This window comes from Suncus etruscus, chromosome 19 (genome assembly GCF_024139225.1).
Source record: "Suncus etruscus isolate mSunEtr1 chromosome 19, mSunEtr1.pri.cur, whole genome shotgun sequence".
Classification (NCBI taxonomy): domain Eukaryota; kingdom Metazoa; phylum Chordata; class Mammalia; order Eulipotyphla; family Soricidae; genus Suncus; species Suncus etruscus.
Window position 1 is genome coordinate 28017376 of NC_064866.1, and position 18676 is coordinate 28036051.

The following is an 18676-nucleotide window of genomic DNA, read 5'->3' on the forward strand; positions in this document are numbered from 1 at the left end:
AAATTTAAAAATGCAAAATTTAAAAGGAGCAGGATATGTGTTTAAGTGTGCTGCAGAGTGCCTGCTCTGATGCTGGGAAACATGTTAGTGTTGGAAATTGAACTACATGGGAGAGGGGGGGAGAGGAGAGAGAGGAGAGAGAGAGAGAGAGAGAGAGAGAGAGAGAGAGAGAGAGAGAGAGAGAGAGAGAGAGAGAGAGAGAGAGAGAGAGAGAGAGAAAGAGAGAGAGAAAGAGAGCCAGAACAGCACCTGGCCACAGCTCCTGACCGAAACACTGAACTGTGGGGCACCTTGCACATGGACCCTCTAAGCGCTGCTTGGGATTGGGAAGCACCTTATAGAAAACAAGTGAGCGGTGGATCATCTATTCTCTGTTTCTCTCTGAGTCTCTTTCTCTCTGGCTCTCTTTCTCTCTCTGAGTCTCTTTCTCTTTCTATCTCACCTGTCTCTGTCTGTCTGTCTCTGTCTCTGTCTATGCCTGTCTCTGTCTTTCTGACTCTGTCTCTGCCTCTCTCTGTGTCTCTGTCTCTCTCTATGTCTCTCTGACTCTCTGTCTCACTCTGTCTCTGTCTCTCTGTCTCTCTGTGTTTGTCTCTGTCTGTCTCTGTCTCTTTGTCTCTGTCGCTCTGTGTGTCTCTGCCTCTGTCTCTCTCTGACTCTATCTCTGTCTCTCTTTCTCTCTGTCAGCTGTCTTTCTGTCTCTCTGAGTCTCTCTCTGTCTCTCCTGTCTCTGTCTGTCTCTGTCTCTGTCTTTCTGTCTTTGTCTCTCTCTGTGTCTGTGACTCTGTCTCTGTCTCTATGTCTCTTTGTCTCTCTTGTCTCAGTGTCTCATCTTCTCTCTGTCTCTGTCTGTCTCTCTGTGTCTCTGTCTCTGTCTCTATGTCTCTCTCTGTGTCTCTGTCTCTGTCTCTCCCTGTGTCTCTGTCTCTATGTCTCTGTCTGTCTGTCTGTCTGTCTGTCTCCCTCTTTCTCTCTTCTTACTCCCTTCTCCTCTCCCCCTTCCTTCAGTTCTGTGACGCAGCCCTCAACAACTTGGGCAGCTAGCAAGCCCTCTCTGTCCACCTTCCATTCCAGAACTTAATCCCAGTCCTGAGAACGCCTTTCTTTGGGCTTGGGGCATCCCCGCGTGGAAGGAGGTTCAAGGCTGTGGCCTTGGCGGGACTGCAAGCGGGGGGGGGGCTTTGGGGGTTCAGCCGCCACTGCTGGCTCCCTGCTCTCGACGGGGCGGCCCGAGAGGCCACGGGTCCCTTTAAGGGCGCGGCTGGGCCGAGCCCCAGGAGGGCGAGAGAGCCTGGGTGGGCGGAGGGTGCCCGGCGCCACGTGACTGCTGCCCAGTGCTCTCCCCATTTGGGCAGGAGTTTGCACCGGACTCGGGGCTCCCTGCAGCCGGTGCATCTGCCTCGGTGGGTGACCTCGGCAGGTGCAGAGGGAGGCCTCAGTATCAGCAACACCCCATTCCTCCGGCCTGGACCTGAGGTGACCCCGACGGCAGCACCTGCACCCCAACATCCCCAGCCCCCGCAGCCCTGGTCCAGGGAACCGAACCCGTGGACCCCTCAGAGCCCACAGCATGTCCTCCACGGAAGGCTCGAGTCGTGGGGCGGACAAGTCCCCACGCCAGCAGGTGGGTACCCCTGTTCCCCCAGATCTCTCTCCTCGGATTACCACCCCTGGTCCCCTTATCCTGGGGCTGCTCCCCATAATGACAGCCTGTCTGTTTGCCCCTGCAGGTGGACCGTCTGCTTGTGGGGCTGCGCTGGAGGCGGCTGGAGGAACCCTTGGGCTTCATCAAAGTCCTCCAGTGGGTGAGTCTTGGGGTGCTGCCTGCCCTGGGCAAGGGCTATTTCGGGAGACATTTGGCCCGAGTGGGGGCTGGAAAGCTGGGGGGCGGTGACAGGTGGGCGGGGGAAGGGCTGCTGCCCTGGCCAGCCCAGAGGGCCAGCGACAAGGCCTAGGCCTACGAGAGCCCCAGAGTCCGGTCCTTCTATGTACAAGGAGCCTTTGCCCAGGGGGGTTCACATTTCACCCCCCGTGAGCGAGCAGGGAGAGTGTAACCTTCCCAGAACTCTGACCCTGCACATACCACTTACTTCCTCTGTGGCAGGAGGGGGAGGGAGGGCAGAGGGACGAGGTCCACCTTCTTCACTGGGAAAGCCCTGGAAGGACAAGGGCAAGCAGAAGGCAGGCCATGGCTGTCTCACTGTCTCCCCCCACCCCCAGATCCTGGAGGTGGACTCCCCCTGCAAGGGAGGGCATGGGGGTGCAGGGGAGACAGGACAGAAGTCAGCCTCGCCTTAGTGTAATCTGAGGCCTTGGAATCATGCATATTTGGAGTGGATGAATGAATGGCGCTTTGGACTCTGGGAGTAAGAGAAAGAAAGAGAAGACACTGAAAATAAAAATCACAGCGTGGCTTAAAACGTGGTTGTAGAGCTCAATTACTTTGGGAACTTGGAACCCTGAGCTCCAAATCTAGACTACCTTTGGCAGAGAGATGACCTTGGACAAATCACTTCTTGAGGTTGCTATCTCCAACATTAGTCATTAACCACATGTGGAGCATCCCTAGGGTCTCCTAGGGTCTCGCTTGGTTTTCTTCCTGTGACCTTGAAGTAATGTCTTGCCTAAACTTTGGTTTCCCCAATACTGGTAGAGGGGAAATGCTTCGCTGGTACTTTGAGACATTGCTATGCTCTCTATCCTTCCTAGGACCCAGTCCAGAGCAATAGTACAAATAGCAGAGCACATGTTTTGTACTCTGCAGATAGGGGTTCAATTCCTGGCAACACATATAGTCCCCCAAGACCCACCAGAAGTGATCTTGGAATGGAAGAGTCAGAAGTGACCTAGCTAACTGAGCACTGCTGTATATGGCCCAAAAATCTAGGTCCAGGCTTCCTGGGTACAGTTTAGAAATGTGGAAAGGTGCAGTCACTTTTTGAAGAAATCTAAGTAAGACAATCCGTACAACAAGTGGTGTGTGAATAATTTAATGGACTCTGAGCACAGAATTCAGCTAGGGAATAAGTTAACATTCATACTAAGCACTGAGTTCTAAAAGGCTTTATAGCTTTTTGGAGGTAGGAGTTAGAAGAGTGTCAAGCCTTCCTTATATGGGTGGGAATTGACAAGTCTTAAATTTAAGGGCAACAACACATTTAACATTGTTTTCCAGAAAACTGAGATTCTTCTTGGGGTGACAGGGTCAGTCTGGGGAGCTCCCAAGAGCAGACTTTCCATTCTCCCTGGCACCTCGAGTAGTTGGACCAAGTGCTAAGGGAGCTTGTCTCCTGCTCTCTTGCCTTGCTTGCAGCCACCACTTGGGCACCAGAGGGGGCTATTGAAAAGTGATTGTAAGACTCCAAATATCTGTCATTCAGAACTGGGGAGCCATTATGAGTGCTCCAAAGAAACAGAACCTGAATGTAAGGGTACAATTTGATCGTTAAACGAGACAAATGGCTCTAAGGGAAATTTGAAAAAGACAGTCAAGGGATGAAGGAAACAATGAGGTTATTAGACTATCGAATTATCTTCCATGGGGGAATTCTAAAATGCTTCCTTCCAGGGCAGGGAATATGGCTCAGTGTTATAGTATGTGCTTTGCATGGATGAAGGCCCCCCCCCCCCGCAGATTCAATCTCTTAAAAAAGTGAAAAAAGCTTTCATCTCCAAACTTGATGTTCTTTGCTCAACTCATATCTCCTTCTGCCAATATTTCTATAAAGACCACACAAAGCAAAGCCTGGGGACACAAGGACATGATCCTGAGTTAATACTGATACCCTAAGAATAGAGCCTGTTTGACTTCATCAGGAGAATTTATTCTGTTCTCTCATAATGCTGACACAAGGAACTTAGAGCAGCACTTGGAATTGAGCCTTCATTTAAGTAGTAGCGTCATATAAAGACACAGTTGGCTTTATTGCAGTCTTGGTGTTGTGAATTCAGAGTGTGGGTTTCACTTGCCCCCAGTTTCATAAGAGCTAACATAAAAGTGCATAGGAACCATGTCAGAAATAACAATGACAAAGCCATTTGAGATTCTGACTTATTTTCAGTTTGGAGGGATCAAATGCTCCTGACTAGAAAATAAAAAAAAAAAAAGAAAGAGAAACACAATTATTATAGTTGTATGTGCCAGGGGAATAATAGCCACAGGTGCTCAGGACTTATTTCTGACCCTGTGCTCAGGGATCATTCCTAGTCAAAGTTGAAGGGGGCGCATATGGTGTGCTGGGTATAAAAACTAGGTTGATAGGATGAAATGCAAGTACCTAATCCACTGGACTATCTCCACAGACCCCTCTTTTTTTTTTATTTGCTTTTGAAGTAAAAAAAAAAAAGATTTTATTGAAAAATTTTGAGGAAGGGGAGGGAAGATGGGAAAGAGAGAGTAAAGAGTGTGGGTTTTTTCAAAGGGGGAGTGAGTCCCAGCACACATTTCAGCAGGAAAGTATAGGAGCTCACATCTTAAGAGGGGATCATGAATGACATTGCTTGGGAATCATATACCCAAATAACAATGTGCCAAGACCCCCCAAAATCTCAAAGTTATTGAAATAATCATTGACATTTTTTGTTGTCCATACTACCAAAATATAATTTTACTTACTAGAGCTTATTCAGTGTTTCTTCTTCTTCTTCTTCTTCTTCTTCTTCTTCTTCTTCTTCTTCTTCTTCTTCTTCTTCTTCTTCTTATTATTATTATTATTATTATTATTATTATTATTATTATTAATATTAAATTTTTTATTTAGGGGATTTGTTTTTGCCATACTTGGTGATGTTCAGGGCTTGCTCCTGGCTCTATGCCCAGGGATCACTCCTGGCAGGGATCCAGGGACCATATCGGGTGTCAGGGATCAAACCTGAGGCAGTTTTATGCAAGGCAAGCTCTCTATCTGTGATACTATTACTGAAGCCCTTTTAGTGTCTTTTTAAAGTTCAGAAATTGCAGAGAAATGGCACAGGGGGTAAGGGACTTGCCTTGTATGTAGCAACCTTGTCTAATCTATGGCATCACAAGAGTCTAAAACATTACCAGGAGTGACCCCTGAGAACAGGGCTAGGAGTAGCCTCCAACCACCACTGGCTACTTAGTTAAAAAAAAGTTCAAAATTTGATTTCATCTGAATTCTAATTCTATTAATCTATTCTATTCTATACTAAGGTGATAAAATGAGCACAGATCAATTATTGGGGAAATAAATATATAAATGTGAATTAAAGTTATAGAGAAATATTAGAGGAAAGAAATAGAAAGGAGAAAACATAAGCTTTTCCATAAGGAAAAAAGTCAAGAGTACACATTTCAAGATGTGAGCCAGTCAGTCTCCTGGGTGAAGAAGTAATATTTTTTTAAAAAAGAAAGAAGGCAGACTTTGAAGTCAGAAGATTTAATTTAGATTTAAGTTAGATTTTTATCCAGTTTCTGCTTAAGCTATGGAACCTAAGGCAAGTGACTAAATCTCTGGGGTTCTCCCCCATTTTTTTATGGGCAATACCAGAGATGCTCAGAGTTTACTCCTGACTGCACTCAGGAATCATTCCTCATGGATTTAGGGTTCATGGGGACACCATAAGTGATGCATGGATCAAACCTGGGTTGGCCCAGCTAGTGCCCTTCCCATTGTACTATCTCTCAGGCCCTTTGTGGCTCTCTCTTTTCTTGTCTCTAGCCTGCTGACATTCCCAAAGGACTGCAGGCAAGAAGTAAGATCTGTCAAAGATCTGGTATTCAGGATTTCAAGCAGCCCATGAGGATGGATTTTGTTCCCTTTCCTCCCATTCCTGCATCTATGCTTTCCCCAGCTTTGGCAAACTGTCAGGGAGAAGTGTCCACTAGTGAGGTTATTCAAATGTCAATGCCAAATCCTCAACTAGAGTATAAGGTTCAGAAATTTTTCCTGGCTCAGTCACTGTTCCATATCCAACAAATCACCTCTGGGGACCAAAGTCATTTCTTTGGCTCTGTAATTAAAATAAAATAAGTAGTTTGAAGAAGTTGTGGGAGAGGCAGAAGCAGACCACCAAAAGGGCCAGAGAGGAGCCCAGTAGTTAAGGTGTTTGCCTTGTATCGGGAAGATCCTGGTGTGATCTCAGGCACCTGAATACTGATTCCCTGAATACTTCCAGGAGTGATTCCTGAGCACAGCCAGGAACAAACCCTTAGTATCACCAAGTGTGGCTCAAAAACCTAGAAGAAAAAAATATACATATCACCAGATTCCATAAACCCCAGGAAATGTGGGAGGAAAAATATGTATTCTTTTGGGCTGGAATACAGAAGGTAGAGCACTTACCTTGCACACAGCCGACCTGGGTTCTATCCCTGACATCCCATTTGGTCCCCTGAGCCCCCCTGGAGTGATTTATGCCTACAGAGCCAGGAGTAAGCCCTGAGCACCTGGGAGTGTGCCCCTGAAAAACAAACAAACAGCATTTGTCTTTTTTATGTTTGCATTCACCCAGGAGATGAGTTCTGGGAATTATCACCAACAAGCAAGTCAGCACAAAAGGGGAGCCTGTTCTTTTGCCTCCGATGGCAGGTTCTTCTGTCCCTTTTCCAAAGGAGAGGGAATCTTAGGAGGAGGAGAAGGATACACATGGGAACTTCACTATTCTCAGCCTTCCAGCTCAGAATGGAGGAAGGCTGGTCAGCTCCCAAGTCACCTCCCCTTGACTCTGATTCTTTCAGCCTCTTCGCTCAGTCCAGCTGGACTCTAGTGCAAGAGCCATTTCTGTTCTGTGTGACACTTCCAGGTGGCTCAGTTATCTGGCTTGGGGGGTAGAGGGGTGGTGGTGGTGGGAGGAGACAGCAGTAAGAAGCTGGAGGAGGAGGGTCTTCCTTATTCAACCCATGCATAATAGGGATTTCTTTTTCTTCTTTTTCTCATTGTCTTTTTTTCTTCCTGATCTTTATTTTATTTTATTCTTTCTCTTTCCTCTTTATTTCTCTCTTTTCTTCCCATTTCTCTATCACTTTTATTATTTTTCTTTCTTTTCTTTCTCCTCTCTTGCTTTCTCTATTTTTTGCTCTTTCTTTCCCCCTTTTATTGTTTGTGGGTCATACCCAGCCATGCTCTGGGATTACTCCTGGTTCTAAGCTCAGGGATCACTTCTAGAGAACCAGGGGACCATATGGGGCACTGGGATAAAATCCCCAGCTCAGTCATATGCAAAGCAAATGTCCTACCCACTGTACTTTTGCTTGGGTCTTTATTTCTACCTCACTCTTCCTTCCTTTCTTATTTTTCTTTTCTTTCTTTCTCTAGTTCTCTTTTTCTTTCTTTTTCCTCTTTTCCTTCCTTTCTTATTTTTCTTTTCTTTCTCCTTCTCTAGTTCTTTTTATTTCTCTTCTTTTTTCTTACTCTTCTCTATTTCTTTTTTTCTCCTTTTCTTTGTCTCTCATTCTTCCCTTCTTTCCCATTTTCTCTTTCTTTCTTTCCCTTAATAACTCTGTCATTCAGGGTTTTGTTTGAGTATGACACTCCTATCTGAGTATAAGCTCTTTACTAATTTGTATGCTTTTGGGATACATTGGCTGCAGTCAGGGCTTATTCTTGGCTCTACACTCAGGGATTACTCCTGATGGGGCTTGGGGACCATAAGCTATGCTGAAGATCAAACCCTGGCTGGTTGCATGCAAGGCAAGTACCTTACCCACTGTACTATATCTCTGGTTCATGAACAGTAAGCCCTCGAGGGCAGGCTCCTGACTTTGTTCGCATCTTCCTATTTATTAGGCACAGAATAGACTCTCAGTCATTGTGTGATGGATGCATGAGTGAAGTAGTTAAAGAGCACTGGGCTGGCCAAAACTATATATCAATGAAGAGATTCCCTTTCATAGGGGATTCAAAGGTGACTTTGGAATAGTACTTAATCTTTTGGGGCCTCATTTTTCACCTTTCATAAAAATGAGATGGTTTGGGGCTGGAGACGTGGCACTAGAGGTAAGGTATCTTCCTTGCAAGCGCTAACCTAGGACAGACCGAGGTTCGATTCCTGGCATCCCATATGGTCCCCCAAGCCAGAGGCAATTTCTGAGCACAAAGCCAGGAGTAACCTCTGAGTGTCAAACGGGTGTGGCCAAAAAATAAATGAAATGGTTTGCTCCTTTATGCTCTGCTGTTTTATGAACCTGTTGAGATTCTCCTCTGACTTTCCCCCTTCTACATCTATGTAGCAAGTTGTTCGTTATCTGGCACTTGCTGTCTGTGTGACATTTAGATTTAACCATATATTCTGAAGAGTGCTAGAAGGTGTTTAGTGAATCTTGACTTTCAAAGAAGAGTATATAGGTAATTCTGAAGTTATTGTTGGCATAATTTTATTCTCTGAAGAATCATAAAATAAGATTCAAGTTTGAGAACCACAGGGTTCCCAAATCTATTTGATTTACTGCTTTTTTTCACCTAGAATAAAACAAAATCTCTCAGCACCCCCTAAAAATAAACTTTCTTTAACCAAATAAGTAGAAAGCACCTCCCAAGTGCACTCAGGCAACTGTTTCTCCTCATGGTTCTCTCTCTCGCTCTGTCACACACACACATACACACAGAGTTATGTTCTTTGGTCACTTTTAAGATTTTTGTGGGGGCAGGCATACCTGGTAGTGCTCAGGGGTTTCTCTTAGCTTTGCAGATTCGGGGGACCATATGGAAAGCTGTGGGTTGAGCCCATGTTAGCCAAGTGCAAGGTATGTACCCTACCATCATTTAGGCCCCAAATGTCATGTGCATTAGAAGACACTATTCTAGATCTCAGGTAAGTCTCAGTCATGATGGAAAGTTTATTTTTTCCCTTTTGATTTTTGGGCCACACCCAGTGACGCTCAGTGGTTACTCCTGGTTATGCACTCAGAATTTGCTACTGGCTTGGGAGGACCATATGGGATCCTGGGGATCAAACCCAGGTTCGTCCTGGGTCAACTGCATGCAAGAAAAATGCTCTACCACTGCGCTATTACTCCAGCCCAGGATGGGAAGTTTCTTTTTTCTTTTTTACTTTATTGGTTTTTGGGCCACACCCATTTGACACTCAGGGGTTACTATATGCTCAGAAATAGCTCCTGGCTTGGGGGGACCATATGGGACATTGGCAGATCGAACCGAGGTCCATTCTATGCTAGCACTTGCAAGGCAGACACCTTACCTCTAGCGCCACCTTCCCGGCCCCGAAAGTTTTTTGTTTTTTTTTTTTTTGATTCTTGGGTCACACCGGCAGTGCTCAGGGCTTACTCCTGGCTATACACTCAGAAATCATTCCTGGCAGGCTCAGAGGACCAAATGGGATGCCAGGATTTGAACCACCATTCTTCTGCATGCAATGTAAACGCTCTACCTCTATGCTAGCTCTCCGGCCCCTCAGGATGGGAAGTTATCTAACTGGTATTGTCCAGTGTGTGTCCTCCTAGTCACAAGTGAACCTTGAACACTTGAATCATGGTTAGCATGATTGAGCATCTCAATTTCTTTATTATTATTATTATTATTATTATTAATCATCATCATCATTATTTTGGTTTTGAGGCCATCCCCAGCTGTGTTCAGGAGTACTTCTGATTCTGTAGTCATGAGTTATTCTTGGGGAAACCATATGGGATGCTGAGGACCAAACTGAGTCTGAAGCACACAAAGCAAACACCCTAACTGCTCTGGCCCTACAATTCAATTTTTTTAATTTTTTAAAATAATACATTTATTTAAGCACCATGATTATAAACATGTTTGTAGTTGGGTTCCAGTCATAAAAAGAATACTCCCTTCACCAGGGCAACATTGCCACCACCAGTGCCCCCCATCTCCCTCCTTCCCCACACCCTGGCTCTATTCAAGACAGTGAATCTACTTCTCTCACTTACTACTATTGATTGTCATGATAGTTGTCAGTGTTATTTCTCTAACTGCACTCACCACTCTTAGTGGTAAGCTTCATATCGTGTGCTGGTTTGTCCATCTCTATTGTCTCTGGGTATTATTACAATAATGTCTTTTCTTTTTCTTTTTCTTTCTTTCTTTTTTTGGGGGGCCACACCCAGTGATGCTTAGAGGTTACTCCTGGCTATGCGCTCAAAAATTGCCCCTGGCTCAGGGACCATATGGGATGCCTGGATCAAACCCAGGTTCATCCTAGAAAGCCGAGTGCAAGGCACTTACCGCAGTGCTATCACTCCAGTCCCATGTCTTTTATTTTTCTTAGATCCCACATATGAGTGAGACTATTGTATGTTTATATGTAATACTACATTTGGTTAGCAGCTGTGTGCTGGATGGTAGCTTTTTTTTGTTTTTTGTTTTTTTGTTTTTTTGGTTTTGGTTTTGGTTTTTGGGTCACACCCAGCAGTGCTCAGGGGTTACTCCTAGCTCTATGCTCAGAAATCGCTCCTGGCAGGCTTGGGGGAACATATGGGATGCCTAGGATTCGAACCACCATCCTTCTGCGTCTAAGTCAAATGCCTTACCACTATGCTATCTCTCCGGCCCCTTGGATGGTACAGTTTTAGAAGTATTGTTCTGTGAATGAGGGTCTTTTTTCTCTTTTGTTCATCACTAAATGATAATGCCTAGAACAGTGTTGAGCACATATATGATTGTCAGACAGTTTCCTCTTTCTGGGGATGTCCAGGAGGGTGATGAGAACACTCTTCAGCCCACAATCCCAGCTTTGTGAGGGAATCTACTCAAAACTTTTCACTGACTCAACAATTGCCATATCCAACCATGCTATGCTGCCCTTCTTCAAATGTGCTGTCCTAATGGTCTCCAGTTCTGGTTCTCAGAATGGAGGGGAGGATAAAGAAACTTGTGATAGGAATCAAATATGAGCCTGGCAGAGCTCATAATAGATGAGCGAATTCCTCCAAGGAAGAATGAGTGAGGTCCCTCCCCCTCCTCTACCTATTAGGCTAACTGTGTAGAAAGGTGCTGCTGAGGCTTTGGGTGAATATTTGCTTCTGTCAAGAAGATGAACAAACAGGGCCCTCCTTCACCCCGTGCAATGCAAGTTAGATAAGAAGGTTGTTCAGGCTTTGGGGACAGATGAGGAAGTTGTTCAGGCCATACCAAAAAAAAAATTGATGTTAAAAAAAAATGAATGGAAGGGGCCGGAGAGATAGCATGGAGGTAAGGCGTTTGCCTTTCATGCAGGAGGTCATTGGTTCGAATCCCGGCATCCCATATGGTCCCCTGTGCCTGCCAGGAGCAATTTCTGAGCGTAGAGCCAGGAATAACCCCTGAGCACTGCCAGGTGTGACCCAAAAACCACACAAAAAAAAATGAATGGAAGAAAGAAGGTAGCCCATTCTCATTTGTCTGAACAAAACTTCCCAGAAATAGAGAGATGCCATTATGACCTTTAGAAAGTGGTCAGTGACTCCAGCATGGAGAAATCTTGCCAGGCAACGCAGTTCAGGGTGAGGCTATGGCACCGGACACCACCCAGGGACAGAGCACAGCTGCTAGCAAACCCAGCCAAGAGCACAGTAATGGTATTAGCCTGCAAGAGGGAGAGCCTTGCAGAGCTGAAAAGGCCTCAGATCCACTCTCCCTCTAAATCAGCCAGCTAATGAATAGCAGGTCCAGGATCAACACCAGATTTTCAGATTGCTAATCCCAGTCTTTTTCAAAAAAGTCAAGCATTATTGAAATTATATGCATGCAACTCTAAACCCTGGAGGTTAGACTAGAATGTAGATTAGCTATCTTCTAGGGGTTCCAGATACCTAGAGAAGTGCATCAAATGAATGATTGATATAATAAGGTCAGGGCTCATAACTATGATCACTCAGTGACAAATCAATAGTCAGTAAACTTATCTGAACAGATGTGGGGGGTTAAATGATTCCAACTTTGAGGCTGGACAGGACCCTTGCCTTGCACAAACTGATCTGAGTTTGATCCCTGGTACCATATATGGTTCCACTAGCCCCTCCAGGAGTGACCCCTAAGTGTAGGGCCAGGAGTAAGCCCTGAACATCATCAGGTGTGGCTCAAAATCTAAATCTAACAGAGATGGAAAAGAGAGAGAGAGAGAGAGAGAGAGAGAGAGAGAGAGAGGAGAGAGGAGAGAGAGAGGGGGGAGAGAGAGGGGGAGAGAGAGAGAGAGAGAGAGAGAGAGAGAGAGAGAGAGAGAGAGATCACTTTCTCTACTCCTAATCCAAAGCAAGGCTGTCTTTTCCTTGGGGAAAAGATTTGCATACCACTGGATTAGGGAATTTGACCTCATTACAGACAGAAAGAAGGTTTCGTAAAGGTGATAAAAGGTGAAGAGAAAATAGTTTAAGCAACCAGAAACACCTCTGAAAGGCCGTGAAAAGACAGCACTCATATATAAACAACATAGAGAAGCAGCATTGAGGACAGCAAAAGCTAATAAAAACGAGTGGAAGATGCTTTGCTCTGCCTGAGCTTGAGCCAGGGCTATCAATAGCAAAGTGACCAGCACTGTTGTAAGGAAATTCACCTCTGAGGGAAGAGGAAATCTGTTGGGGATCCGCCGGACAACAATGGGGAACCCTTGAAGACTTGGCCAAAATGACCCCTCCAGTTTCTTCCTCCCTCATAGCAGGAGGTCCCTGGGAGTAACAAGCTAATATAGCAAGAGTCAAAGGAGAAATGAAAGCACTCCATGTTTGCTTAATGGAGGTTGGTGCAGGAGAATCTATTCTAGGCTGCTTCTCCCTTGGGAAGGAAATTCAAGTTCAGCTTTGAGATTGAAGTTTCCAAAAGCCTAAATTGCCTTAGTCATCGTCTTAAGAAGGTACCTCTGGTCTGCAACTGTGAAATCAAACAGGAAGGCCTGTATACTGTCCATTTCTGCTCACATCAACTCCAAGGTGATGTAAATCAACTCCAAGTCAGTCCTGTACTTTGGGCTATTTGTGTAGCACCCTGTGCAATGCACACAGTAGCCTGAGTTTGAAAGACTAGTGGTTGCCAGGGTCTTTGCCTAGGAAAACTCAACTGAAGGAGAATCCTACCCCACTCCCATAACTGCACCTATTGTGAATCAATCAGACAGGGATTCTGGGATGACTTGGCTTGGCCATTTGAGGTCTTCTGATTTGCCTGGGGCTTCACTCTTCCTCTCAGCTCTTTGCTATTTTTGCCTTCGGGTCCTGCGGCTCCTATAGCGGGGAGACAGGAGCAATGGTTCGCTGCAACAACGAAGCCAAGGACGTGAGCTCCATCATCGTTTTATTCGGCTATCCCTTCAGGTAAGCAGGTACACCCGTGGGACTGGGTGAGTCTCCTCTTTCTTGAGAAACAGAAAGACCACCATAAGATGGTCTTTAGATTAAAGACCCAGGCTCCTTTCTGCCATCTCATAATCAGATACCCTGACTTGAGAGAAACAGGGAAACTTGAAGGCTGCTCTAAGGATACTGTTCCAGGACTGGGGTAACCCAAGAGCAGTGACCAAAGTTCCTGGGGGCATATCCCATGCACTTTGGGGTAGAACTTCAGAATTCTGAGCAAGGGGGCATATGAGAGTGAGAGAGGTCTCTGTCCTCCAGGGCTTCCTCGGAAACCTTGATGCTCAGGAACCTTGAAGCACTGTGCAGCATGCTCACCAGCTATCATAAGAATACATAAATTCCCCTTACTAGAAGGCAGAAGTTAATACTCGACCCTGAGTACTTGGGAAAAAGGAATGTGCTTGTTCAGAGCATGGGATTCTCTTTTCTAAACATTTCCAATATCAACCGCCAAATTAGAGACTTTTTTCACTTATTTTGTTCATTTTAGTCTCCCTGGGGTGTCAAAATAAGATATGAGAATGGATGTTTTTTTTTGTTTTGTTTTTTTGTTTTTATTTTGTTGGGTTTTTTTTTTTGTTTTTGGGCCACACCCGTTTGACACTCAGGGGTTACTCCTGGCTATGCACTCAGAAATCGCCCCTGGCTTGGGGGGACCATATGGGACACCGGGGGATCGAACCGCGGTCCATCCTACGCTAGCGCTTGCAAGGCAGTCACCTTACCTCTAGCGCCACCTTCCCGGCCCCAGAGAATGGATGTTTTCACCCTTGACTTGGTCACTGTGAGTTTGTACTTTCCTAGAATGAGGCCGCCAGCCAGTCACCAAATGACAACCAAACTACATAGACCACATATATGAAGGTTGTGACCAGAAGGGTCCCATATACTTGTAAATATGCTATTTTGAGCAGGGTGGATGAGAGTCGGGTGGTGGCTGAATGAAAGATGAGTTTGAATTGCCAGAATCCTGAGGAACTTGCCAGCTAGGCTACAGGGTTAACTCTAGGAGCATCCCCTACTCCCCATCCCCTTCTCCTCCCTGTACCAGTCCCAAGGTGAGAACTTGCATTGAACTCTTCCGGGGCAGGTAGGGCTTCCCCAGAGAGAGGATAGCAGAGCTCAAGATGGTCCCCCCTGTAACCTACAGGTTGAACCGAGTTGAGTATGAGATGCCCCTCTGTGATGAGGATTCTGCCACCAAGACCATGCATCTCTTGGGGGACTTCTCAGCTCCTGCCGAGTTCTTTGTGACCCTGGGCATCTTTTCCTTCTTCTACACAATGGCCGCACTAGTCCTCTACCTGCGTTTCCACTTACTCTACACAGAAAACCAGCGCTTCCCATTGGTGGTGAGTGAACATGAGTCAAAAGTGTGGGTGGAGATATGGAGAGGAAGTCAGAGCTGTAGGGGAGACCACACAATGTGGCTTTCCTGGGTCCCTAGCACCAATGATACAACCTCCTGACTCCTTGCCTGATCCTGCTGATGACCTGTGCTTCCTGCAGCTCAGCCAGTGAAGGGCTCTGTCTTGGATGTTGACCCTGACAACCTCCCACCTCTACTCTCTGCTCTTGGAAGGGAGAGATCATTGCTGACCAAGAGCGTATAGAGTTGACTGGGTTCAATTTAGTACAGTTCCTCACTGACTATGGGCTCTTGAACAAGTAACGTATACTATGTAAACCTCAGTTTTCTCAACTATCAAATGGAATCAAAATAATAAGCTTGGTCTGGGGAGAAAGTTCAAAGGGTGGTGCATATGCTTTGTATGCTGGAGGACTGGGTTCAACCTTGCACTGCATGGTCAGTGAAGACCACGGTGGGAATCCTAAACCAACCACCATCACTAATAACAACAATAATTAAGCCTATCTGAAAAAATGAGAAAAGAATGTCTTTTAGTATTTTAGGGATGAAAATACACATAAAGTACAAAAGTGCACATAAAAGGTTGGTGCACAGGATGTGCTCTCAATGTTAACCATTGTTGTTTCAATTCTCCTTTTTTTGTTTTCTGTCCCAACCCTGAAATGTAGAGGGACCCTATTTGTTTCCCACACCGTGTACTACTCAGTAATGGTGATCACAGGAGGCATTGAGAGGCATAGAGAATTTTGGCCACTTGGGGGTGACACAGACCAACAGAAGCTTTGGAACACTATAGCCTGAACCTCAGTTCTGAGCACTTGGGAGGGATTGGCTGTGGGTGGCAGGTTTTTTGGTGGACAGATGCCCCAGGATGAGCAGGGCTCCTGGAGGCTATGAATATTGGTTGGGATGGAAGAGGCCTATCTCTTCGGATCGCCAAGATTTCCCTGCATCTGACTAGAAGAAAAAAAGCAGAACCAAGGAATTTTCTGATGACCATTTCTGTTCCTCTGCTCTATCCAGGATTTCTGTGTGACGGTCTCTTTCACCTTCTTCTGGCTGGTCGCTGCAGCAGCCTGGGGCAAGGGCCTGACAGATGTAAAGGTTGCCACGCGGCCCTCCAGCCTGACCACAGCCATGTCAGTGTGTCATGGAGACGATGCAGTGTGCAGCACCGGTGCCACACCTTCCATGGGACTGGCCAACCTCTCTGTGGTGAGACTGGGGCTGCTGAACGATGCTGCCTGGGCCCATCCTGTTTGCAGGACCTGAGAGAAATAGGAGCATGATCCCAGGGCTGGAGTCCCAGCACCAGAGCCTGTGCTCCTTGAGCCCAATGCTGTCTCCTGGCCCCATCTGTCCCCCTTACACCCCCCTAGAACCCTAGGAAGGCATTTTTGGCAAACTTAAGAGCCATCAGCCTCTTCTTCCTTTCTTCTCCTGTGCTCCATCTCCTTCATGACCTCCATCCTCCTCCCTCTAGGGGGGCTCTCTGGGAGCCATACTTCCTGTTTCTTTATATATGTGTACACAGGTGAGCACTTGGAGTCTAGGGGGTGGGTCTGGGCTCAAAGCTGGGGGCCAGTCCAGAGTAGATGGAAAGTGGCTCATGGCCACTCAGGTCCCAGTGTGCAAAGCTTTGGAGCAGTGTGTTTGTGTGTGTGTTGGAGGGGGGTTTGTTATTTAGCTGACATGCACATATTTGCCATCCCAGCAGTTATTTAAATATGAAAAGAGGGGGGTGGAGAGATAGCATGGACGTAGGGCATTTGCCTTGCATGCAGAAGGACGGTGGTTCAAATCCCCCATCCCATATGGTCCCCTGAGCCTGCCAGGAGCAATTTCTGAGTGTAGAGCCAGGAGTAACCCTTGAGTGCTGCCAGGTGTAACCCCTCCCCCCAAAAACCCCCAATAAATATGGAAAGAGTTTCCTATCAATTTGTAAGACCTGAGACCTGAGGTTTTCCAGTGTCCCCTGTTATCTAGTTGCTTGAGCCCCACCTTGAAAGTGCAGTAGACTTTCTTTTTTTGGGGGGGGGTCACACCCGGCGGTGCTCAGGGGTTACTCCTGGCAGGCACAGGGGACCATATGGGACACCGGGATTCGAACCAACCACCTTTGGTCCTGGATCAGCTGCTTGCAAGGCAAACGCCGCTGTGCTATCTCTCCGGGCCCTGAAAGTGCAGTAGACTTTCATGTGTGCTGCAAGGGAAGAATTAGATGAATCACAGTTGGGAACTTTCTGAACCTTTCTAGAGTCCTGCTGATAGATACCCAACACACACCCAATTTTATTGCAAATATGTTAAACACTGGGGCGGGAGAGATAGCACAGCAATAGGGTGTTTGCCTTGCACGCAGCCAGATGGTGGTTCAAATCCCGTCATCCCATATAGTCCCTCATGCCTGCCAGGAGCAATTTCTGAGCTCAGAGCCAGGAGTAACCCCTGAGCGCTGCTGGGTGTGATCCCAAAAACAAAAACAAAAAGTTAAACACAAGGTCCAAAGACATAGTGCAGGGTTTAAGGCTCTTGCCTTGCATACGACTGATTCTTATTTGATCCCAGCAACAGCAGGAATAAGTACAGAGCCACGGATAGCCCCTGAACACCACTAAGTGTGACTCCCTCACCAAAGAATTTTTAAAATGTTCACGCAAAGAGAAAGTCGAAAGAATTTTATAATGAACACCCACATAGTCCTCGTCCAGACTGTACCATTAATATTTTTCTAGACTTGTTTTGTCGTCTCTTTGCCTCTCTCTATCCATTAATCCATCTTCTTAATGCCTTTCAAGTGAATTGCAGACATCAGTACATGTCTCCCTAAATGCTTCTTGCTGATAGACTTCCTAATATTTGAAAATAGCTGGTGAAACCAAACAGATAGTATAGGGGTTAAGGCACCTACCTTGCACAAGGACAAACCCAGTTTGTTTGGTTGGTTGGTTTTGGGGCCACATCCAGTTACGCTCAGGGGTTACTGCTGGCTATGCACTCAGAAATTGCTCCTGGCTTGGGGGATCATATGGGACACTGGGGGGATTGAACTGCGGTTCATCCTAGGTCAGCCACGTGCAAGGCAAACGCCCTACCACTGTGCCACCACTCCGGCCCCTACAAACCCAGTTTGATTCCCAGCATCATATATGATCTCCTGAGCTCTGCCAGGAGTGATCCCTAATCAGAGTCAGGAATAAACCCTGAGCATAACTGGGTATGCCCCCACCAATCCCCCAAAATAATCATTTGAATAGAACCTTTGGCAGTGTCTGGGCCTCTAAGTGAGAAGCACCTTGGACAGCTCTGCCCACACCTACTGATGAAGGGAAGGATGCATCAGAAAATGGTCCCATGCAGCCCTCCTCCCTGAACCTCTGGAAGCACCCCTAATCACATCTCTCTTCTCCTTTCCACAAAGATTCACTCCTGGGGTTACACTCCTCTAGGGACCAAACTACAAGTTGGTTGCATGCTGAGATCAGCTGCCTGCAGAGATCCCCCTTAGAAAATGGTAGCCCTAGGGGCCTGGAGAGATAGCAGAGCGGCATTTGCCTTGCAAGCAGCCAATCCAGGACCAAAGGTGGTCGGTTCGATTCCCGGTATCCCATATGGTTCCCCCGTGCCTGCCAGGAGCTATTTCTGAGCAGACAGCCAGGAGTAACCCCTGAGCACTGCCGGGTGTGGCCCAAAAACCAAAAATAAATAAATAAAAGAAAAAAAAAATAAAATAAAATGGTAGCCTTGAACCAACAACTTTATAGCCAGTTGTTTGGGTTGTTTTTTTTTTTTCCGTTTTTTTTTTTTCCATTTTTCTAACCTTCAATGCCTCTTCCCTTACTTCCAGGCATGCCCTGTGGCTATTCTCACTAGTTGCCTTTATGTTTTTGCAGCTCTTCGGCTTCATCAATTTCTTCCTGTGGGCTGGGAACTGTTGGTTTGTGTTCAAGGAGACTCCATGGCATGGACAGAGGCAAGATCAGGACCAGGGCCCCACCCCGGAGAGCGCTGCAGAGCAAGGAGCTGTGGAGAAGCAGTAA

At 46.3% G+C, this 18676-nt stretch overlaps 1 protein-coding gene across 1 annotated transcript; it reads left to right on the forward strand.

Moving 5' to 3' along the window:
• Positions 1–1570: 1570 nt before the first annotated feature.
• Positions 1571–18676, forward strand: SYPL2 (synaptophysin like 2). The gene is made up of 6 exons (XM_049765799.1): positions 1571–1624; positions 1731–1805; positions 13098–13222; positions 14415–14616; positions 15660–15851; positions 18530–18676. Exons 1-6 carry the CDS (start codon positions 1571–1573, stop codon positions 18674–18676), a joined length of 795 nt encoding a protein of 264 aa, XP_049621756.1.